Below are 25,012 nucleotides of genomic sequence, written 5' to 3'. Positions count from 1 at the left end.
AGCCCAATATTAAGCTCAGTTTGTTTAACACATTGCGGACGGATCACGAGATAACTCGTGTTTTCTACACGCTGCCTTTATATGCCACATGCCATGATATATTGTAACGGCATTATTAAAAATTATTAATTTTAGGTATGCATTAAAAATTGTTTATTCATATTATGACGTTAGGTTTTATCTTGTAACAATAAAAATTTGAAAGAGGTATTGTAAAAAGTTATTCAGATGTAAACGAAATTATGCAAAAAAAACTGCCTGCCTTGAAAAATAGCCGGCTACTGGGGTAAGTTCGAAAAAAAATATCCGGTCCTTATTGTGTTAAATTTCTTATTCTTTAGATAACAATAGTTCATTATGGTAGAGTATTTTGCTTAAATGTAGTACCTGTATTAATTGATTATGTAAAGAATCATCTATATGGAAATGTAATTTTATTTACTCTGCTTCGAAATACTACTTTTGAGTATGTGGGCATGACAAGGCCGTTGACCTATGTTTTTTTTAGCTATATGATTAGGTTATTTTCTAACGCATAAAGTGGCTGAAATATTCACTTTATCTTTAGTATACCTCTTATGCGGAAGCATAAACATGTCATCTTTTGGTGGGTATTTCTGTCAACCTTGTCTAGGAGCTCAAGTGAATGCTGAGTTCAATGGAAGAAGTGTAGAGGAGACTAGGTGCGATTGTAACAAGTTATATTTGATCGCCCTTGATTTTTGAAGTAGGCTACTGAGCTGAATAACGAGTTTATCGTAATGTAATTCGTACATTATTATACGTTTAAATACTAAATTTGAATCCCCAACATAATTGTAAGCTCATAGGAGCGAATTATAAATAAAATAAGTGTCACAACCGACCACACCCCAAGGGTGGTTGAGACAGGTTTCCAAATTACTCTAAATGGTGTGAAATCATTTTAATTGTAAGAAATATTTAACATAATACTCATAATCGTCTTTCTGAAATCAGTGCTACTTCATTACAGAAGAAATTAAATCTGGGAACACTTCAATCAATTACCATTAATGAGGCAATATAGAATCTAAAATTATTATGCCAGTCTTCACATATACTCTCTAACTAATACAAAGGTCTTCATTAAAATGAGTTGAGAAGTTGAGTAAACATTTACAGCTATGCTTTAAAGGAGTTCTATCAAAATATATAGTCCATAAGGAGATAGTGTGAAATAAATGTCTGCGCTACGTGTTAAGTATTTTGATGGCAGCTGCTGTTGTTCTGCCGAAAGGCGAAAACACTAAGTTGATAGCGACGTACTCCGTTCTGAAAATGTTTTCAGTTTTTCCCGCGCCAGGACTACCGCGTTTATGAAGATATCTTATCAAAGACATGCGATTAACTCTGCGCACTGTCGCAACTCTCCGCAAAGTAGTCCTGAGTTTCACTTATTTGTAACCGTATTCATAAAGCAATATCCCTCTTTTAGTCTTTCTCACGTATATTCTGGGCATCTAGAACAAAGAACGACTTTTACTTGTGCCTCAACCGTACCCAGAAAAAATTTCACAGCCGCACCTGTAGTACTCTTTCGCAAAAGAACAAACGACCTTTATGAAGATAATGATTTTAATCCACCCGCAGCCAAGTTTAGTATAATTCGCATGAATATTTATGATTGCTTAGACTTATTTAAAACTATACTCAGCATAGGAAAACAAATAAAAATTCACTCATATAAAGTGACAATTCGAGAATCAAGAAATTGAGATATCAGGAAGGTTACTTAAGCATAATGAAAAAATAATATTCACCTTTGCATTAGCCCATGGAAAAAACATTCCCAGCACGAACATCGATAGACTCGGCCCACTGGTTACTCCTCCAAAGCTAATAGATAACTTGAAAGACATAAAATAAGACAATTAATAATCAAATATAAAAATAATTAGGTACATGTATTAATAAATATCGCTTTCATTGCACAAATGATTTGAGCGGAATAATTATAGTCGTGCTAAAGAACTTGGAATTGAAATTAGAAATTTTCAGTCATAATACACAGCTTTTGAACGAGAAAATGAAATACAACATTGCAAAAATTTCTTTGCTTAGAGAAAAGAATCACAATTAATGAAACATATCAATAGACGTGAACTGATCTTAAAAATTGGGATGCAGTAATATATGTCATATTATTGTCGCACTCATATTCCGTGCCAATAACTGGTGGTATGCATGTAAGTATTTGATCATATTTCAATTATTGTTCACTTTTGATTATTTTTATAATTATGTTATGTCCCATACAGAGTGACGTCATGGCAAACTTAGCAATGTCAGAACGCACTTTCCTTAACTTTTTTTAGAAGTGAAATATCACTCTGTGTGTTTTTTTTATTACAAGTTATCATTAATATTTTATTACATTTGTTTTGGCATCGAATATATGTATTAAAAATTTTGAGGCAACAAAATTAATGAAAGTGTTATTTGCCTTTTATGTCTGTTGTTATCCAGCGCGTTCCGGCACCATGAAACCACTGGCCCTATATATTTTTACAATTATCTTACCATATTTTTCAACGGAAAATACGTAATCTTAATCGGAGGTCTTGCGGATAATTTCATTTCCATTGAGAGTGGTATTCGTGAACTATTCAAGGTTGAGCACCAGTACATGTGCCACTGTCATTTGAAATATTTAATTAAAGTTAATAATTCTTGTCAATGTTACTTTAGTGTTCATTCAGATCAAATCTCTATTCCACTCTTATAATTAATTCTTTGCAAAGGTTGCATCTTAAAGTCACCACTTTAGTGCTCCCGACATTTTCTAGCGAATAAATTTATGATTCTTTCCTTTTTTACTTTTTGGCGTAACATTTTCCTCGATCCTCGTTCAAATTTTCATTTACAAATTTATTTGGGCTCAAATGACTCAGATGACTCGAAGGATTAAGTGATGTGAAAACTGACCTGCGCCACTGTTCCCAGGTGCTCCACGATGAATACCATGAGGACGCAAAAGATACCGATCGCAGCGCACAACACTTTCATCGTGCACGAGGCCCTTGCCTCTGAAGGCGGCGTTTGGAAGCGTGGCTTGATGTAGCTCTGGTAGATCACTCCCGACATGGCATTGAGACTCGTGGACATCGTGCTGCGGAAAATTACTAAAATGTATCAGTTTTTCTAGGAATTCGCTGCGGTCTTGTAATAGTAAATCCGTAAATGTATTTTTGGCAATGCTGCGACGTCTTATGTTGACTATGACGTGTCATGACCAAAGCTAGCCACACTATAGGCTATCCGAAAAGGGAAGGCGGGTAAGTGATTAAGGCACCGCTCGAGAGCCCAGGGGCCGTGTTCGGTATCTCCAAACCGATCGGTGCGACACCGATTCGTCGGGTGGGACGTCAAACCGACTCCCGGTAAGCAGGCGTGCGATTCTTTACGAAACCGATCGGTGCGGCACCGAGGAGAAAACGGGAGATCGTCGGTAGCCGTACCGACAACAAAAAGGTGTCGATACGGCACCCGACTTGTGGGTTTCATGAATTCCCCCGTGCGCATTGTACGTTTTATTTTGTTTCCCCTCATAACCGAGTAAATAGTAAGGTTTGCCGCAATGTTATCTCTTTCTCCCCCTTTGAATAGGCCATTATAATTCGCTGTGTCATCAACTATTGAATACCTTGACATAAATATAAGATATTGGTTAATAAACATGAGGTTTTTCAAGATGTTATGACTTTCTCTCATTTATGTTATCACTTTCACACTCTTGGAATACGCTTTTTTCACTATATCATCATTTACTTACTCCTTTGGTATAAAAAGGATATTTTTGATTAAATATGAGGATTGCCGCAATGTTATCACTTTACCTCACTCTGAATAGGGTACTATTATTTCACTCATTCATCATTTGGCGTTTTTCTTGACATAGAAATATGGTATATTTATTTAAACATGAAGTTTGCCGTAATGCTATCTCATTCTCTCACTCTAAACAGGCAACTATATTTCACAGTACAGTCAGTTGGTGATTCCCTTGGCGTAAAAATATGATAATTATAATTAAATATGAATTTAGCCTCGATGTTATCACTATCTCTCATTTGTTCCATGAATTATACCAGCAGCCACGAATACAAATTTCGGTTACCGAACTTAATCATTGCTTATTTATCCCTGAAATTCGGATTGCCCTGCCGTCAACAACGCGAGTCACGGCTTTAGTAAATACATTAAATGCTCGCTTGCACAGTCACCGCAGAAAGTCTCGGGACAAGGATAACGCAGTTGAGTAAACAAAAATACGTGTTTGGGTAGGTGCGGTGCCATGAGGTTATGACTCAAAGACGGAGAGATAAGGGGGATGTAGAAGTCGGGGGAAAAAGGCAAAAGGAAGCGTGACTTAAAAATTCGCTACGGTTTTGGGTAAGGGCTACAATGAGGGTCTTATCGAGCCATGGAGCTTGTATATTTCCTCTGAATTATGTAAAGAGATAATACCTCGAAGCATAGGGAAGAGAATTGATAATGACTGACTCACTGCAGAGCATCCATGACAAGGATGAGCGCACAGAGGTCCAAGGACCATTTCGATTTCCTTCTCCATCGAAGTCTTTTTTGGTCAGGCAAGGACGGTGATATAAACGCACTCTAAGATTAAATGGGATCAAAGTTTTTGGGGAAAACTTGAGCAGGTTGAGCTATTCGACTATTTGTGCAGCACATTTGAAGAAATTGGATACAGAAGTAAGAACATCAGGGAGAGAATTGAGGAGGAGCAGCAAAGGAGGCGTTTATGAACAGGAAGGAGCTTATGAAAGGATCGTTATGTAAGAGCTTAAAGGGAAGGTTAGTGAAGAGCCTGATCGGGAGTGCGGCGCTCTACGGTGCGGAAACGTGGACACTGAGGAAGGAGAGCGAGAGAAGACTGGAGACATTCGTGATGTGTGTGTGGAGAAGAATGGAAAAGGTTAAGTGGACGGAGAGGAGGAGGAACAACGAAGTGCTGGACATGGTGGCTGAGGAGAGGCAGCTTCTGGATGAGATACGAAGGAGACAGAAGGTATGGATGGAGGGAGTACTTAGCGGGTAAGGGATGTTGAAAATGGTGTTGGAGGTTTAGATGTTGGGTAAGCGAGGGAGACGAGGAAAGAGAGTAGGATATTTTTTTAGATAGAATGGAAAGGAGTAGGCCATGGATTAATGAATAAAGGTGAGACTACCAAAATACTAATGTATGATTTTACAGTTTCCCGGCGAACAGAATGTATATACTTTTCTCGGGATTCCACGCGGGTAAGATTTTGTAACAGCGCCGACGTTTCGGGTACCGACTCGTTACCCATTTTCACGGCTACTGAATGAATATTTGAAGTGACCATTGAAGCTCAGCATTAGGAGGGGCGGGATTGGTCGAGTCTCGATTGTTGTCGCGGAGGACCATGGACCAGCGTAGACTTAGCAGGTATGGTATGGTGTTTGGAGGAGGCGACCGACAGTTTAGGTCATTTGCGCCATGACGGAAGGGTAGGCAAGGAAGGGTGGAGAGAAACCCGGCGTCGGCATTAGCCTGCTCCAAACGAAAGGCGCCAAGGGGACAAAGGCTTTACGTCCCATCCGACGGACGGAGTGTTGCGCTTGAAATGTTCTCCATACAACACTCAATCAGGGATCGGGCAGTAGTATCTGAAAATTCTCTGCCACCGCCGGGGTTTGAACCCGAGCCCACGGTGTGGGAATCCAAAGCTCTAGCCACCACACCAACCCGATGTAGAACCCTTCTCTCGTACTCACTGCTCCAGCCGAGGTCGTATCGTAAACATTGGTATTTATTCACACGTTCACGAAATTACTCAGATCATACGTTAAATTACACCTTAATTAGACGTTGGGCTTGCCAGGACCAAGAACCGCAGCGGCATGTATTGAAAACACTAATTATTGCAAGCTTCAAAGGCAAGTCAAAAGACTAATAATAAGAGTAAATCACTTCCGGCCTCAGTGCAGGTGGTGGATAATCCCTGATCGCAAATCGAAGGGTCGCGGGTTCGTGTACCGCCTGAGTGATACCGAGGGCAGTATTGTGCATAATTGCTTAGCAAGTAACTGTTAAAGAATGGTCCGGAATGCGCAAGGTGAAATAAGGATGGCACTAATTAGAATTATTGATACTAATTTAGATATATCAAGCGTGGTGAAGATCTTCAGTCGAACAAAGTCAACATCTGTGCCCCAAAATTTTGCTGGTTTCTTCCGTCCACAGGCCAACTAATTTGGAATTGGCTAGTGTTTATTTTCCAAGTGAAACCGATATGAATAAAAAAAAAGTTATCTAAGGTGCATACCTTAATGCGGCGCTGAATACTCCAGCGATGAATAATCCTGGTAGCCCTGGGAAATACTCTGCCAAATCCATTACGAAGTAAGGAAGAAGCTGATCCGGGGCGCGGACAGCCTAAAATATATCACAAATTAAAACCTCTCTTCTGCTGTTTCACTCGTGATAGTGAAGAATAAAACGTCTTGTTCATCCACTATCAGTACCCTTATCTGTTACTGTACATTAATGACACACTTCGGAGGTGACTTACTTGTGATTATTTCCTTTTACTTAATATAGAAACATGATGTGGTCACGTAGAATATATTACAGTTGATCATGGTCATAGAAAAAGCATGAGATAAGCATTCGAATTGCTAAGGTGAAATTTACTAATGAAAAGTGATGTACAGCGGAACAATGAATGTTTGCAACGCTATTAGATTTTAATTATTTAGAAGGAAAAAGTTATAAATGATATTAATTTAATCTTAAATTTCTTGTGTTTTCTTATCTCAAATTGTTTACACTTATTATTTTTAGAAGGTCTCAGTAGCGTTACTTAGAATTTGCTGAACACCTGAACGATGTAATTTTTTCCCATTATAATAAGTCCACTACTTGCGAGCATTCGACTTACGAACTTTCTGAGGTTTAGTTAGAAGAACATTTAAAAAAATTGAAGAGTACCCGTAAATTAAAATGGGGCCTTTGTTGTTGGCCGACGCAATGTGGTGTGGCGTAGAGGAAATAGTTTTTGGGCTCAGTCTAAGCGAAGTATCAATTCAACCAAGTCAGGAACTGTTCAGCGTTTCGCCCGTTTTTCCTTACCCGTGGGTAGCGTAATTTTTTCGCCACCAGCCGCGTCGCACGCGCAACAAGATCATCAGTCCGTCACCATTGTGGGTTTACGCAAAATTGTAACGCAGTATTGCTTTCTGCAGGATAGCTACACTTTTCGTTGCCTTGGTTAGATTTTTCAACACACGAACTAGGTCTAAGAACGCATCTTGTTCGTATGTTGAGGCCTTACTTTAATACGAAAAAGGTAAATACTACCTAATGGGTGCAAACCTACCTTAGTGGTTAATGGGTCGCAGTCATAGTAAGAAGCGTACACTAGAAGTCCAGCGTAGCAGCTGATGAGGGTGATAGCAGCAGTACCAAAGGTGTAAATGTAGACGATTCTGGTGTGCAAAATGAAAAAGATAATAAAAGTCGGTATATATAGAAAAATTAAAAATTGGAAACCCTTCAATAGAGGTGATCATTCAATCGATTTGGAAAATGATTAATTTTTTTCATCATCAAATCATTTTTAAGCTCTTATTTGTGAATGGATCATAGGCAAAATATTTTCAAAATACTCCAACGCAGTAATGTTTATTTGACAAAGAAAATATATATTACGTGAAAACTAAGCATAACTGTTGGACGATGTAGTATACTGTTGGATCAATATGTTTTGACGGATACATTATTGCGCCGAATCACAAGTTACGATGCCAATACGACGGAAAGTTTTGGTACGCGCTCTTAATGTTGTTTTTCAATTCATATGTTTAGACCAATATTTTAGATAAAACGGATTCTATGAATCGCTTTCTGACCTTATGCTCTAGTGAAATCCAAAACGTACGTATAAATGAGTGAAAATAATGAAAGTGAGTTGCTTCCTTGGATTTTTAAGTGGATCGAGGAGTTGTTGACTAATTTTGAAAACATATGATGAATGTTAATTATGTTTCCTCTTTTCTTTTACAAAAAAATCACTCTGCAGAAAAATTATTAGCATTTACTTTACGTATTCTACTCCTCAGGATTTCGTATTCCACTTTCCTGTGCCGTTCTTTCCAAATTATGCATTTATATTCTTGCCCTATTTCAGTGATAGTCAAGACTGCTGATGTATATGAATGAGAGAAATTATATAAACCTTTTTCTTTGTACAATTACGGAAGAACAATAAGTTTCTAACCTTATATTACCGATTCAACAATTTTTCTTCCATCGTCGATGTGGTAATCGTAGAAATCTGTGAAAAAGAAAATGCCACGACTGGCAAAGGAATGAAAGATAAATTTTTGTGCATGCTCCGCCCAGTTCCGCCATTTTAGTTGATGAAAGAAAATATTCTTGCTTCTAGTATTTCTTACGATATAACAACGTTATTCATAGGGTAGGTGATAACTTCTTTTTTCATTATTGTCCGTCTCAGTCCAGTATTTTTGCCTAATTTTTCGGCTGATTTTGTGCACCAATATTGAGGATATTGCCCTTACTAATCTTGATATTTATTAAATCGCAAGTTCGAAATGTCTCATTACAATGGCTATCACCGTATATCTGAGGGTTATTTTTTCAGCTTTATGAGGTTGTAACTGATATAAAACTTTATCTTATCAGCTGAAAATGCGTACACAATTATCACTTTCCCAGAATCAGTGATAATGTTAATACACTTCCGTGAACCAGTTTATCATCTCTTAATCTACTTTGGTATGAAATTGAAGGGAGTGCGAGAGAGAAACTTGCAGGCATCCCTGTGTTTGTAGCCCATTAGTGTTTTAATTATCAAAATTCGCGCTAAAGGTGTTCTTCCCCTTAGCATCCAGGACTACGCTCACTTTCGCAAATATTTGTTTTAGATAGGGGAAAACCTGCCGAAACAAATCAGCAAAATGAAAATAAAATTATTTTAATTTGTTGAATTAGGGTTTAATGCAAAGCTGAGTTTTTTTCCCAAGCAGCAGACGATATCCATCGGGTATCTAAATAAAGTTGAAATATCCAAAAACACGTTGTCATTACACAATGGATATTTTGATGTTACATAGATTTGAACATTATTTGTAACATCCACGACGAGATGTAAAAATAATGTTACATAGATATTCAAGTTGTAATATACGTGATATTAAATTTTTTAAATTCCAAATGTTATCCATGGGAGGCATATGCTCTGTATGGAATTGAAGAAAACAAATGTTTTGTTTTCGTAAAATGTTCTCGGGATAGCCACCGGGTCAGGAACTGCATAACTGCCGACGCCGACGTGAGCCTCAAGCCCTGAGGACGATGGCCGAGTCAGACATCGAAACGTCGGAAGTTATGCAGTTTCTGACCCGATGGCGATCCCGAGAACATTTTACGAAAACAAAAAAATGTTTTCTTCAATTCCATACAGAACATATGCTTCCCATGGATACCATTTGGAATTTAAAAAAAATTGTATCGCGGATATTACCACTTGGATATCTATGTTATGTAATTTTTCAGCTCATCGTAGATGTTACAAGTAGGATATTTATGTCATATAAAAAAATCCATGGTTTAATAACAACGTGTTTTTGATATATCAACCTTATTTAGATATCCGATGGATATCGTCTGCTGTTTGGAAAACAACCTCAGCTTTGCATTAAACCTAAATTCTACCAATAAAAATAATTCAATTTTGATTTGACTGAATTTTTTTGGTCAGATTTCCTTTAGCTAAGTGGGAAATATATTAGCTATTCGCTGGGAAAGTACTACCTAAATGTTTTGTTTATATATCTGGGTATTACCAAAAACCTTACGAAGGTACATCTGTTGACTACTCCTGAGATTTTGTGAAGATGTCGAAGATATGTTGTAATATGTACCTCTATGTCCACTGTTGGACATTGCTGCAACATTGTTTGGCGGATCCTTTGGATATTTGAAAGATATCCAAGCAATGTTAATTAGAGTAACATGAATATTGCACGGATGCCATGCGTTAACGCCAGCAACGTTGTCTGGATGTTTTTGAGATATTGATTGCTGCTTGGGTTGCGGTAATACTCACATCTGAGCACGCCTCATTGTTGGCATGGCAAGAAAGCGTTGGACTATTCCTTGATTGGTCGAGCAGTTATTTGACCACGAGAAGACAAATCCAAACATTGTGTTCCAGAATGTGTGCCGGATTGTGGGGTCGAAACTCATGCTGTTAGATAAGAAAGTTTCATGAATGTCAGGAGATTATAATATGCATGCAGCTAGGTTGTTTTATCGTGATCATGTAATAAACTACGCGGTTATCGGTTATTAAACATCGACGACAGGATAAAAACTAATAGCCTACCTCACATCAAAAATGATTACACTCCGGGACAGTTGAACAAAATGGTAAATTTATTTAATATTATCATAAAACAATTGGTCTTAATTTTTCATAAAACCATCCCATCAGTCAGTAATTATCGATACCTATATATTATGTGGCTGATTAGAGGTTTTTTCAAATAAACACTAATATTGTTGACTTATACCTTTATATTACGTTAGAATTGAGTTCAAATATTTTATTGTCAGATATTTGATGGGAAGGTTTAATGAAAAATTAACACCATTTGCTTTATGATAATAAAATAAATTTATAATTTTTTTCAACTGCCTTGGAGTGTAATAATTTTTGAATTGAGGTAGGTTATTAGTTTTTATCGTGTCGTCGATGTTTAATACCTAATATTAGTCTTACTTGAAGAAGTCGATTCTGCCACTATCATTGCTCCTCTGGAATACAGTGTCAACTCCTCCAACCTTTTGAGTTCCTATGCAGATAACCGATATCATGGCACCAAAAATCATAATGACTTGTAGACTATCTGTCCATACGACTGCTTTCATGCCCCCCTGGTAGAGATATGAATGAAAAATAGTAAATATCAGTTAGTACATTAAATATTTTGATTAACCTTTGTTACACAATCGTACCGAATAATAGAAATATGTGATTCATATCCCCAAAAATCTATTATCATAATTTTTGTGAATTGTAAACATTTTTTTAATATGAGGGAAGTATATATACCATTTAAAGTAGCACCAAACACAAATGTTATTATTCAATAGAGTCGTTCATTTATAAATAAAACTGATTACTAAATGAGAGTAAAATATCGTTTGGAATGCATACATTCGAATTGATACTCAAAGAATGCCTCCGAAAGGCGTCTGTAAAATGATTACGTAAATGCCTCTCGCATTTTTAACCGCTTGAGTTAGTAAATAATCTTTCCGGGGAAAATAATCTGAACGAATTTCATGTAAAAACCCATGTTTAATGTCGCCACTGTCATAACCTTACTCGCACAGCGGGATTATCTTTTCGCAATTATGCAAAAAATTCGCTGGTAATAAATCGACAACAAATTGCAGAGTAGGAAAAATTTAGAGCATCAATATTATTGACAACCATTTATTTTATAATTAGCTGGAAATTAGTCTAAACACTTCCGTATACATTAATCTACCTTTTCGTTCATCGATGCTTATTATATAAGAATAGCGTCCTTTAAAATCGCATTAAACAAAAAATGATCATGAGAATAATTGGATGCTAGAAGAGCCGTAATCATTGGAAAAGTTCCAGTTCAAATGCTGCAAAATAAGAATATTTCCTGCGGGTATAGACATTGCTATGGAAATAATTAACCTGGAACCATCCACGGGCTATTAGTTTCGCGAGATGATTATTAGTAAGAGTGAAAAAATTGATGTGATGAACTGATTGATGAAGATGAAAAACCTTTAACAGCCCTTGATTCAATAGAGCTTACTATTTTTGCTCCGCTTTTCCAAGCGTATAAGTAGTGGTTTATTCATTTAACTAGGCTTCCTTGTCTACCATAGACAATAAATCATATTTTAGTTAATTGCTTTACTTACCAAACTGGTGTAAAAGATGCAGACGAGGCAGACCACGGGGGTGATGACGTGGATGTTGAATCCAGAGACTGTTGTGAGATAGGATACTTTGCTTGAATACGGGAACGGTGAAAGAGGTGGATAATAAGGATAATGATCTTTAAGGGGCGTAATGGGTCCTCCACAAATCTCAAGGGACAACTCTTTGATTGATAACGCGTCAATGTTGATAGTACACAAATATTATTGTTTGCAAGAGGATCCGTAATAATTGGAAGAGTCTTAAGTTTTTTTTGCCAGAATAATAAAACTTATGGCAAGCGTAGAAGCTGCTACGAAAAAATATTAACAAGGAGTCGTTCGTGGGCTTTCAGCGTTGCTTGACGATTCTCAGTAATTACGGCCCAATAGATTTTAAAATAATTTATGGTGTTTTTATTCGTTATTTCCCATTTAAAAAATTATTTTTCTTACCTTGGCTGAAGGCGAGAGCTGGCAGGTAAATGATTATCGGGATGTTGAGAAGCTAAAATAAATAAAATATTATCATGAGTGATCACAGAGACTACATGTATGGTTTTATTAAGAGAGATATTTCCTTGAGATATTTCCAAAGTATGACTAGATTGCTATTATTGATATTGAGATAATGCATCGAGTAAAACTTAGAGATGTTTTAATGTAGTGGAAAATTTTTCTTTAGCTATGAATAGAGATTTAGATCCCATAAGCCAATGCTTAATGTTTTTTAAGGAAAATACTCACACAAAATATACAGTACAATGTTGAGCCAAGTAGTCGCACCTTCCGGTCAAATCGCAGCTCTAGGTACTAAAAAGTAAGTACGAAAGTTATTAATATTTTCGCCTTTCCATTTAATCGGTAAACTGAATCATTTCAAAGTGATTTCTGTGGTGTTAATTCACCAATTCATATACTACACAACGTGTAAAGAATGTTGGAATGTCAGCTATTTTTAGACTGAGCCATACAAAATCACGTTATATTCAAGTGAGTTATTAATAAATGAGCTTTATATTTTATTTTTTTACCACTTTTTCATAGCTTTTGAATTTTCTATCGGTGGATATTGATTTGAAAAACAAAGGCACACTGACGTCTATATTGGGAAGACAAAAGATGATGTTTGAATGACGAAGGGAGGAAGATGCGATGCTTGAATACAGTATTGGTAGGCTACTGTTATCGTTATAAATGACAGTAAGGATAAAGAGAAATTCAATTCAATTATTCACGTGCCGGTTTCCCTTTGAAAAAAAAAATTCCCAAATTGATAACCTCAGATCACGAAAGAGAGTGCAATTTTACCGGGGTAGATCATAGGGGAAAATTTTTTCAACCCTGAAAAAGCACCAGCCAGAATGAAAAAATAGCATTAAATATTAGTAATACTAACTTCGAAGACTCACTAGATGACATGACGTCTATTAATATTGAGAATTCTTCAGTTTATATCCATAGTCAGCGGAATGAATGACTTATGTTGGATTTTTAACATAGTTTTATGATGGATTCTTCAGTCTTGATGAAGCGACTGTATCGAAGTCGATCTTTTTATGAGCATTGAAATTGAGTAGTTGGAAAATTCCATTTCTTTTAAGTGATGCTGCATTGTCGGTAGGGTTCAAGGATTAAAGCAGTAAAATTTTATGCGTAAAATGTTGAAAGATGCTATGTGATTTTACCTCGTAACATGACGTAAGCTGGAGTTTGTAGTACACAGGCACGAAGATCAGTGATACAGGAATAGCCGCTAGAATTATTCCTGCGTGGAACATGACAAACTGTGTCCCATAAAGGTACATCTCAGCTGGGAATCCCAGAAGTGTCACTCCTGAAACAAGACTATCAACATATCTTTGAACGCTGAAGCAGTGCGTATTTATTCCATTTTGTGCATACCAGCTTATTACAATGACCAGTTTACAACATTTTAATCTTTTTAGAATTGACGTTAGTAGTTAAGAGGCTATTTTATTCATTATCAAATTAGGCAAACAGTTTGCACAAAAGAAAAAAATTGGGAGATTAATTGCCATTTGAAAATAAAATATTAGATTCAGTTTAGACGATTTAATAACCGTGCTGCAAATAACGAAAAATGATGGCCCGAATCTAATTTTTATTGCAAAAGTATTTTTACACTGAAAGAGTGCCATGTATCTTTTTTTCAAGTTCATATCCGGTTATTTTCAATTGACTTTAATTAAATTTTAAAAAGGAGTAGCTTTGATACATAGATATGTAAAATCTGCCCCCAAGATTTAAAAAACCCCTCTACACAATGAAATGTAAGATTCGGATTTGGTATTATAAATCAAATTGTTACCTTGAAAAATAATGACTTGTTCTTTGCCAAAATGTTCATTTACCGATTCATTTTTCCTCCAAAATAATAATTCAATTATTCATTCACGATCAGCCCTATATTACAGACATATAATTGTAAGACTAAGCCATATGCTGTTTTCATTAAGGCGCAGAATAAAACGAAGCATTCCTCAATCAGGTATCAGCTATTCAGACGATGCGAGTCTTTTGCGCAAGATGTTACCTTAGTGCATTGAAAAACAGACTATTGTTAAAGTCTGGTGTCTAAGTAAATGTATGTTTACGGTAAATGATGTAGAACGCAATCACAAGAACACAAGGAAAGGAATTTGTGCGGATTTATTTTAGACTACAATATTTGTTCGTCTTTGGGGTTCACGCAATAATGCAGCACTTCCGGGACAAATAACATCCATCCAAATACTAATGCGTTTTTACATATTGCTATTACATCCAGCTGTTTTTGCACTGTTTGCCCTTTCATTTTGAACTTCTATCTTTCACTCGCAAAAAAATTTGGTTAAAATATGAATAGTCATTTGATAATGTCCGTTATACGCTTAGGTTACACCTTGCGTCTCTAAAAAAACACTTCGCGACAACTGACAGGGGTCATTCCCAACTCCTCTTCTTCCGTGATGCATTCTGCTCTGCTTATGCTTGGCGCTGAATCGAATTTACGTGACTATGATGTCGGGCATACTTTTACATAACTTACCGTATTTACAAGTGCAGTTTTTAATGATACAAGTAGATAGATTATTTAAAAAACCGTCACATCCAGAGTAATTTTTTTGCCGCAATAGCGGGGCAAGCCTCAAATAGATGTAGGTACTGCTGAAGGCACCGTTGTTATCCGTGGGTAACTTTTTCTAAACTTTGGCATGAACAAATTATATGGATTTACTAATATTCATGGTAGGATTCAACCACATGGAGTTATGGAGTGCTCAAATAAAACAGTACTGAGTATGACCTCAAGAAACTAATAATGAGAACTGATGTATTAACCCTAGAAATTAAATTTTTGTTTTTTTTCCACTCTGAATTCAAAATTTTGACTTAACTTCAAATACACAAAAGATAGTTTCCGATTCCAGTGGTTTTAAGACCAAGAGAGTGAGGGACATAGGTTTATGTTTGACACAAGATTTTTAGATGACCAGACGAAGATGAAGAAGACATAAACCGTTCCACCAATTTTGGTTCCAAACAAAATAATTTTATCGTCAAATTTTACTCTTTTTGTATCTGTTTGTGAGTTAGGACCATGGACGTGTATGAATACCTCGCGATGAGCGACAGGGACACCGGGATGATTCCCATCTTCTTTCCTCCCATCAGATACTCGGACGTTGTGTTCTGCTTCTGCTTGGCGCAGAACGCAAAATACATCCCGATGGCGGCGGACATGGCCAGCATGGTGCAGAAGACTGCATAGTCCACGGGCGAGAACCTAGAGCCCACAGTCGTCGACTTCGCCATGCGATCGAAGACTTCGGAGGTAAACGTGGTAGTAGCCTCTGGGGAACTGGCCCCTCCTTCCTCCGCTAGCCACACGTCCTCCTCGGCCGCATCACCCATTACAACCCAGGAAGAGGATCTAAGCTCCAGCTGTTGCAATGCGGTGAGTGAAATTCCTCAAATTTTTACTTGAGGAGCCTAGTAGCGAAGAGGAACAAGTGAAATTTATATAAATATTGGAGATAAGTGCAGGTAATGGTTGGTGGGGTATACGATATTGCTGTGGCAAAGGGATAAAAATGAATAATTGATGTCCCTTTTTTTACAAAAATATCGTGTATCCTACCAACCGTTATCAGCACACATCTTCAAAGTTAAAAAAATTGCAATTGTACTCTCCTTGGCTTCTACGGTTCTCATTTGTAGGCATCACCCATTCCTTTCTTTAAATCAACTTAAAAATATTACGACACGTGGCACAAGATTCTAATGATTTAATATGCCTTTCTGAAATATTGACGAGAATAATTTTTTTCGACCATCATTCTGGATATAAAAAGGGCAATAGTCGGCAATGAGATGTTTACATTATCATGAGTTATGTAGGGTGTGAGATATATTCCGGTGTAGTACAAGTGTTCGCCGACAATTTGAATGTTGGAGCAATTGATACCGAAGTAGACGAGTTTATCTCACCTGTTATGCGAACCTCTTCACGGATGGCTTCCACTCAAGAATTGCGTTTCCCTATTTTAATCGTTTTTTTAAATCTCGAAATGAATCGCAAACCCACCCTCTTTGCCGTATTTTTATTTCTCGCGGGGATGGAGTGTATATGGGACGTGCACTAAATCGCATCAGACCGCCTAATATGTTTGTCAAAGGCTCAAATGGGAGGAATGAATGATTTACTTCGTGAATTACAATTAGAACATTTTCCCCTGGATCGGAAATCGAGCCGCGGCGGAATCCTTTGGCTTTCCTGGTCACTCCGCTGACCACTACGCTATCCAGGTTCCTGAATTCTCATGGCCATTGGCTTAAGGAATCTGGATAGCATGGTGGTCTGCGCATTGGCTTGGTAAGCTAAAGATCCGTGGTATCGATTTTTCGTTCCTGTGGAATTTTTTTATTTTGGTTAATCAAAATAAAATAAAGTATGCAAATATCACCGCAGTTCACGCATTAGGCTCGAAATGTTACGGAGTGAACGATTACCATCCAGTAACAAGGGGCTGGTTAAAGCCGACGTTTTGGAGATGTGTTTACTCATTTTGATGGCGCCGAAAGAAGATTTAAATTTGGAAACACGAGGACATTTTCCGTAGATGTAATTTTTCGAACGATGCTTTCAGCAAATTTTTGGAAAAAATCCGATATTTTCCGAGAAATAGTCGCCCAGGTAATCTTGAATACCAAGTGAAGATAGAGAAATGTAGCCTAAAGAGGATTCGAACGTATAACAGCAATTTATAAACCAAATAATCCCACACTTAGTGAACATTTACGAAAGAGAAATCATATTGGCTCGCAACATGTTCCGCTGCATCTTCCAGAGAGGAAGAAGGAGAATTCCATTCACTTCATCCTGACTATGCGTATTAATTCTCATGTAAATCCAGCCCTTTCTGAAGAACCAGCCTAAATATTTCACTGACTTGTCGACCCGACCTCTGAGGAGTGTCCCCGCAGTGTCGTGAGACTGCAATTCGGTTACACGATTTCTTTGCACCAGCGTGCGAGATTAAAAGAATGGCTAAAAGTTTAGGGAAATATTTGGAATTTATTTTAAAAGGCGACAGTGAAGGCGTGTTGCAGTGCATTGCATCCGCTTCGGCATTAATTTTTCAATTTTTTTTTTCTGAAATAATTATTTTAAGTGACGTCTTGTGTTTTGGAATGTAATTTATATGGTGCTTAGATGCGGCTACAACAATATCTCATTACTGAAGTTTCTCGTGATTAATTGCGTCATTATGTCGAAAAAAATAATCCTCGTAATAACTTAAAAAAAGCACTCAAGAACAGTGGAGTCAGGGTGCCGGAACGCGGTTCCGACACTGGTTAACAAGTGACGTAATAGTCAAGTAACGCTTTTATCAATTTTGCTACCTCAAAATTTCTAATTTATACATTTATAACGTATACATATTACCACAACAAAAAAATTGTAATAAAATGTAAATAATAATTAGTAATAAAAAACCACAGAGTAGCATTTCAATATTAAAAAGTTAAGGAAAGTGCGTTTCTACCCTTCTAATTTTGCCATGACGTCATTAATTAAGGACTACCTGACGCTTGGCTCTGTGTCGTTCTGGATTTTTGTGTTATGAAATGAACACGACCCTCAGAGAATTACACTACAGCTATGCCGGTCCTCTTATAATTTGGGGAATGGCATGATGTAATGTCTTTGGAAAAATTAGGAGAACACGGGGGGGGATTCAGGATTGTTTTCTTGGGGGGTCCTACTGGAAAACGATCTTCTCATACTTGAGATTCAAAAACAACATACAACAATTGCTGTACGAAATATCCTCTTTGTTTTAAAAATGAAGTTATTAATATGAAATTAAATAAAGGAGGCTCCGAAGTACACAAAATAAAACGAACGTAATGATAACCGTAAAAAATGTTTGTCTATTTTTTAAGCGTCATTGGGGGGGGGGGGGGGACGTGCCCCCGTGCCCCCTTCCCCTTAAATCCGCCTATGGGAGTACACATTATTTTTTTTACCTTATTCTTTAAGATAATATTTAAAATCGTGGAAAGGCGGGAGTAATTTATTTTTCTAAGTGAAACATATTTTCGCCGTATGTTGCTATCAAACATGGAGAAAAGCGAGAAAAACGAGCATCATCATTCAAATTCTGATAGTAGAAATCAGTCGAGTGATACTAATCGCCTATTTCCACTGCATATGAAAAATTAATCTGTGGGATCGGGCAATATAACAATTACCCCATGATATCGGGCAATATAAGTGAACATTTTGTATTGTAAAACTATCACCAGTGTATGAGGCAAGTAGCTTAGTCGCAGACATGAACACGGTTTCATTGAATTACTAAAAATATTAATAACAGCGTTTTGATACGCACTTACCTGTGGCCTTGGCGATGCTCTTGTGGACATGCCTGTGAGTGCCAACAGAATAATCTGATGCATTTGAATCGGTCTGGATCACTGTGTTCTTATCTCTTCAACTTACAAAAAGCGCTATTCGCTTTCGATATATCGCTTATACTTCATCTGATGTCGTAATCTCGACAAATATTTTTTTTATCATTAAATGATTACTTGAGGTCTCTGGATTAAGGCAATCACACTCCAGTTCCTTGAGGGAGGTACCGGTGAGTATTTTTCTTTCATCATAAATTATCTATTCAATGAATTTGATACTCTGATAAGTTTACAGGTAGTTAATAAAGAAACATGGATGATAGCTACTTACTGAAAAAAAAATCCGCCAACGCAGCCAACGTAGCTGAAAACTTGCGTTGAAGTTAAATTCTATTTAATGTTGCTCGAGAAAAATATATGTTACTTCTATTATGTTATAATGTTAAAATATATGTTATTTTTGGCATCGATGAAAATCTAATTTGTTCTAAAAGTTAATCTTTACGTGATGGAATTGTTTGCATGATGGGATGAGCCCTGCAAGATTAACTGGCTGTAGCAATATTTCTCCATACAGAAGAATAATGCTAGTTGCCAGGGACGCGACAATATTTTCAGTTTATTTTTTATTTTCAGCCCTATTTCGTCTCCGAAGAATACTGTGAGAAAGGAAAAAAAGATGATGTTTGTTTAAATTTGCATAAATGCATATTTAAAAATGCATATTATCGGAATGAAAACCGATTTTCTCTCCGACCGACAGTGGCGCTGGCAGACGGAACTTTGCCGCGAGAATATGATCTCCCAGAGTAACTATAGTCAGAGAAGCATGAATTTATGAATACAGCTTCTCAATATGGCTCGCGATTAATGGCGATGGCCACTCTATGGATTCCTGTACGACTAAAGAATTCAATTTCATTTATAATCCCATAAGATGTAATTGTAGACGTCATAAATTGACAACTGAGGTAGGTGAGCAAATTTGAACGAGTATTTGGATTGAAGTTGAATTAGAGATCTTTGGATATTTAAGGGGTAGGAGAATCTTGTGAACCAAGCGCCAGAGCCTCCCGTGCTACTTAGTATGATATGATATAACATAATACATAGTATGATCCGTACCGTAGCATGTGAATTTTCTAGAAAGGATCGTATATTTAATGAAATGGTACAAGCAATATATCCGCATTTTCAAAAATACTATTTTGTGTGCTTATTTAAACTTCATTCAGTGTGTGTCATATTTCTACGGCTTCTTTGGAGATGAGCTGTAGTGAAATAAGACAATCCTGGTCGTTGATTTTTATTTAAAATTTTGATCACTTTTTATATAAGCATAAGTATATCATATTAAGTTCAATTTTCTTGGGTGATATTCTTACATAGAATGAGATTATGCCGTTAGCATAAACAAAAGATGAATTCCTAGCCCACTGTAATGGTACAAGTAATCTTGTGTAGCTGGAAAGGTACAAATATTTAAAGCACTGATGTATGTTACATTTTTAAAGAATCTAAATGTCTATCTGCAGGACAATAGGGGTCCAAAATTTATTTGTAAAACTGATTCAGTGCACTCAAGTGAGTTTTTATCAAATTTATTTTATTCAGTTTTTTTAATCCAGTTCTCTATTTTATGACCATAAATTTAACAAGAAAAATTCTAATTTTATACATGTCTGGTTTTATTTGAAAATTTTATTTTTTTGTGTTCTCTTCGTAGCGTAATTAGTTGATGGACCACATTATTGGTGTATTACACCCGTATGCCATCTGCCCTCTTAAAATCATCCAAGTTTTTTTTTTACCGCAGTCCATAAGTGACATCACAGAGGACTACGGGATTGCACTTATCCGTTCTCACAGCCGAAGAACAAAATTAAAGTGAAGACCGAAGCACAAAGCAGCACATTTTTATGGCATTGATGGCTATATTGTTTTCGAATACTTTACCACACGAATAATCAGAGTCAGTTCTTTTTTATTTAAATAATGATAAATGAAGGAAATATTATATTGTTTCTCCACAAAAATGCATTAACTCATACGAGAAGATTAGACGTGACATTATATGAAGTTCATCTATGGATTCGATGGAAAAAAGTAATTTTTTGTTGATGTGATGGGTTTATCATTCCCCGAATATTCACAGAATTTCGGGTAGCTAACGCTGTCTTCCGATGAGGACACTGTCGCCTTATGGCTATCCACATTGAATATCCACACCATTCGTTCACGTTGTGTGCTTCTCCGAGTTCGAAGTCCCATGACAGCCATCCGGAGAAGCCGACTCATTCTTTCCATTCAAAGAGATATCCAAGGATCAGGTATCAATGGGAATTGTTCAGCTTTTTAAGATCTTCATTGACCATCATGATCATCTCCTGTAAAGTAATATCATTTCATTAGCATCTAAAAATTATTGCCGAATAAAAGATAAATTACGGGTATGCTATGATTGGTTAGTCGGTAAACAGGAGGTTTGATTTGAGGCTCTCCGACGTTCCATAGAGAGTTCCATAACGTTTCCAGTTTTTCCGGGTAAAAATAGTTTTCTGGTTTTAATCGGCAAGACTATGTGCATGTCATTATCGTACTTATTAAATCAAAAGTACTCCATAAAACCTTGGACCTTTAACCATGAATAGTTATTACTTAACTTCCATTAACACGTTAATTGCAGAACGCAAAAAGACTCGAGGGTTAAAGTGACTTGTTAAGTAGCCAATTGAAGTCGCCAGTTACTTATGATTTATTTTAAACGTAATTCTGCATTTCGAACAAATAGAATGATGATGATGGTTTTCTTTCAGAAGGGTAGAGTGTATAATTTTCTGGAGATATTTTCCTATGACATTAACTCACAACCTATAGTCTTATTGATATGCAACAATATTTCATTGACATAATTACCATGTTAGAATTCAGAGATTAGGCATATAAATTGAAAACCTAGTCACAATAATCTCAGCCTGGAGGTTATTGCTCCTGTTATTGAATTCAAGGGGATATAAAGTTTCATTTTTTTATCCTATGGTATTCCTTACAAGCTACAATGATTCTATTATGTAGTCAGGGTAGTGGATTCTGGTAAATAAATCCTAAAATTAATGAAATACCATGGGATTTTTATTTCATCTTACTGCTCGACATTGAAGGGTTTTTTAATTGTATCGCTGATTGTTTAAAATATTTACGGTTAATAAAGGTAGAGAAAAGTCTTTAACTGAAAAATCATGAGATCGTTTATGTACGAAAAAAGAATAAGCTCTTAATACTGGCAAAGAAAAGATGGGAAAATTCACTATCATTATTTGAATTCGCACATCATTATTTTTCCAAGTGAAGAACTAAGCAAATCCAATGAGCACCTTCATTTGTGTTAAGCTTGGTGGCAGTAATATTTAGCATAGCTGTATGATCAAACAAGTTCCTGATTTTATTAAATAACAGGAAAAAACACGGATCGCTACAGAAAAAATCCTCGCTACGGAGATGCAGTGATATTAAAACCGACCAGATGATAGGGTAAATTATCGTAGCTATGTACCCATCGGCTGATTCGAGGAGCAATATTTTTTCGTTATCTAATTAGATAGAATGCCTAAGCTTGCTCCACGCTGTCGTGGATTATAGTATCGAATCAAAATTCCTAGAAACCTTAATTTTCTTGCAGCTAACGCACGAGAGGAACTTCAGATAGAGGAAGCAAGGGGGTCTATAACGAAGGGTGCCAGGGGGCCTAGCCCTCCCTATCCCCAACATGAATCATGTATATGTATATTGGCTCTTCCACGGATATAAGCCTTATATTTTTCTGAGAGGAAGTATCGTACGTTATATCCTTCCTTTAGAGAATCATAAAATAAAAACAAAAATGAAGTAATACACTGAATTTTTGAGGCATTAACATTGTAGAATCCCATTTTAAGATGGGAAAGATAAAAGTTTTGCTTACGACAACTTAATCTTTAATATTTGACTAGTTTCAAGACACTGTAGCTATCATTTTCAAGTCTAGTGAAAATATAGAGACTATAAGGAATATTTTTAGAGTTGAAGATGTCTATCGCTCGGCACTTAAAGGCCGCTAGTCACTAGTCTTGAAAATACAGACTCTTGAAACGAGTTGACGATTAAAGGTTAAGTTGTAGAAAACCAAGTTGTGATAATTTTTTTAATTAAAAATTAAATAATTCCCAAATTCCCGAATCGATAACGAAATTCCCGGCGAATTATTTGGTTATGTATTTTCGGCATTTCCAATAGTTTAATGTTCGTACATAACCAAAGTTATAATGAAGGACTCGCCTGTCCTCATAAGGGTGGAATAATAATTTTGACCGAACAGAAAAGTAAAGCTAAATATCAAAGCTATTTTTTCAAGTGAAAATTATTTTTTCACCATGATGATAATGTGTTAGACGTTCATTGAAACGTTAGTGTTACACAAAGAATTAAACCGGAGATAATCCCGAGAAGACATCATGTATAATAGACACACTAGTCACTATGACGTTACCTGAAGTTCTTCATTTGCGATTACTACCGCGTCGGCTGCTGTGGCGATGACAACAGTTTCGCTGGCACTACTGCCAGCGTCATTGTCATCTGTTTTCATCGCCTCAGCAACCGAAGCGGTAGTAACCGCAAATGAAATACTTCAATTAACACCGCGGAAATCTCCGTTCTTACATAATGTATATACGACGCGATTCTTCAAAAAGAGCTAGGGGCGTAGAGGTACGTTACCTACCCAGATGTTAAGCGAATTAGGCTGGGAGCCGCGATAGACTCGGAGGCTGCGCGCTAGGCTTAGATTGCTTGAGCAATTGAGAATAAATATCTTTAAGAGCGACGCGGGGAAAATCATGTTAGAGCTCCACTACACCTCCAGGTCCGACATAGTGTAATGTCGAAACCTGGGTCGGTTAAGTAAACTTCATTGGAACCTACAACCTTTTATTCTGTTTCCTGTCATCAAGTTCCACCAAGTATCGCCATCCAGCCTTAAGTTTATCCGACATATGCGATAAATTAAGAGGGATATTTTGCGGAACGGATAGATATGAGATGCCGTTTTCCCGCCAAATCATAAATGACTTTGATAAATGCTAGTCACAATTTTGTTTGAGTATTTGCTTTTCATATTAAACGGCTGGTGTCCTAATACCCCCTAAGTAAATGAATTTAATTTAATTTAGAATTAGTGAATTTTGTTCTAACACTCCCTGCCACACGCCCATTTAGGCGGCATGCGGGGTAGCATGGAGATGAAGATGAACGTTACCTGCTTCTTGAGGAGTGCTTCTGCCGCGGCTTCTTTCTCCTCTTCCTTGACCCTGTTCCGCCAGTGGGCCGTATCGTCTCCGGACTTGCACCTGTGAGCGAACAGCGGTCTCACCACTGGAGTCAGGAGCTCGATGTGAACGTCAGCCGGATCCGTCGGTCCAGTGAGGAAAGACACGACCAGACCCACGGCGATGGTCACGAAGAGTCCGATCATGGTGTAAAGCGTGTACGAAATGCGGAACGGGAATGCGGCTTGCTCCTGCACCGCCTCCACCTCCGTCATGGCCGCGACTGCCGCACCCGCTAGGCTGCTCTCCGTCATAGGGTCCATAAAAGCACCCCTGTGATTACAATAAGACATATTAAGCATGTATATAATTGTTCAAATACCAGCGAGTCATGGGACCCATGTAAGGACCCCCGTGATTTCAATAACACACATTAAGCGTGCTTATCATTGCTTAGTGGCTAGCCATAGGGTCCAAAGCACCCCTGTGATTATAATAAGACTTATTTATGCTTAGCTTAATTGTTAGACTTATTTAATAGCATGCTTAGTATTGACTAAAAGTTATTATGGGCACTCATTTCCGTTGCTTGTGGCCCTAAAATTGTTGCCATTAAGGCTAAATTTGTACTTATTCAAAGTGCTTAAATTGTTTTTTGCCATAAGTGGAAATATGCCGAGTGGATGCGATAAATATAAATATAATTTAAGGAGTGAGTCATTTCTAGTAGCAAACAGACCTAAGTTAACATTATATAAACGCTGTTTTCTTTACATCGTGCCAA

At 37.0% G+C, this 25,012-nt stretch overlaps 2 protein-coding genes across 3 annotated transcripts in view; both read right to left on the bottom strand.

Annotated features, from left to right (window-relative positions):
- LOC124164598 (sodium-coupled monocarboxylate transporter 1-like) overlaps window positions 1-18,981 on the bottom strand; it is a 34,198-nt gene extending 15,217 nt beyond the window's left edge. The window contains exons 1-12 of one of the 2 annotated variants that reach the window (XM_046542010.1): window positions 18,908-18,981; window positions 15,624-15,997; window positions 13,690-13,849; window positions 12,749-12,814; window positions 12,458-12,509; window positions 12,005-12,072; window positions 10,815-10,969; window positions 10,140-10,280; window positions 7,386-7,494; window positions 6,333-6,442; window positions 2,947-3,130; window positions 1,782-1,868 (exon numbers count right to left, since the gene is read on the bottom strand). In XM_046542010.1, coding sequence (XP_046397966.1) covers window positions 1,782-1,868; window positions 2,947-3,130; window positions 6,333-6,442; window positions 7,386-7,494; window positions 10,140-10,280; window positions 10,815-10,969; window positions 12,005-12,072; window positions 12,458-12,509; window positions 12,749-12,814; window positions 13,690-13,849; window positions 15,624-15,919 — 1,428 coding nt within the window. In that variant the 5' untranslated portion in view covers window positions 15,920-15,997; window positions 18,908-18,981. The remainder of the gene's footprint in view (window positions 1-1,781; window positions 1,869-2,946; window positions 3,131-6,332; window positions 6,443-7,385; window positions 7,495-10,139; window positions 10,281-10,814; window positions 10,970-12,004; window positions 12,073-12,457; window positions 12,510-12,748; window positions 12,815-13,689; window positions 13,850-15,623; window positions 15,998-18,907) is intronic. The other variant, XM_046542011.1, reaches the window with a different exon arrangement.
- Window positions 18,982-20,891: 1,910 nt separating this feature from the next.
- LOC124164597 (sodium-coupled monocarboxylate transporter 1-like) overlaps window positions 20,892-25,012 on the bottom strand; it is a 31,379-nt gene continuing 27,258 nt past the window's right edge. The window contains exons 14-15 of the mRNA XM_046542009.1: window positions 24,219-24,561; window positions 20,892-21,312 (exon numbers count right to left, since the gene is read on the bottom strand). Coding sequence (XP_046397965.1) covers window positions 21,259-21,312; window positions 24,219-24,561 — 397 coding nt within the window. The 3' untranslated portion in view covers window positions 20,892-21,258. The remainder of the gene's footprint in view (window positions 21,313-24,218; window positions 24,562-25,012) is intronic.

Source organism: Ischnura elegans, chromosome 8, assembly GCF_921293095.1.
Source record: "Ischnura elegans chromosome 8, ioIscEleg1.1, whole genome shotgun sequence".
NCBI lineage: Eukaryota > Metazoa > Arthropoda > Insecta > Odonata > Coenagrionidae > Ischnura > Ischnura elegans.
Note: the sequence above shows the minus strand (reverse complement) of the source record. Positions and strands in the feature narration are given on the sequence as shown.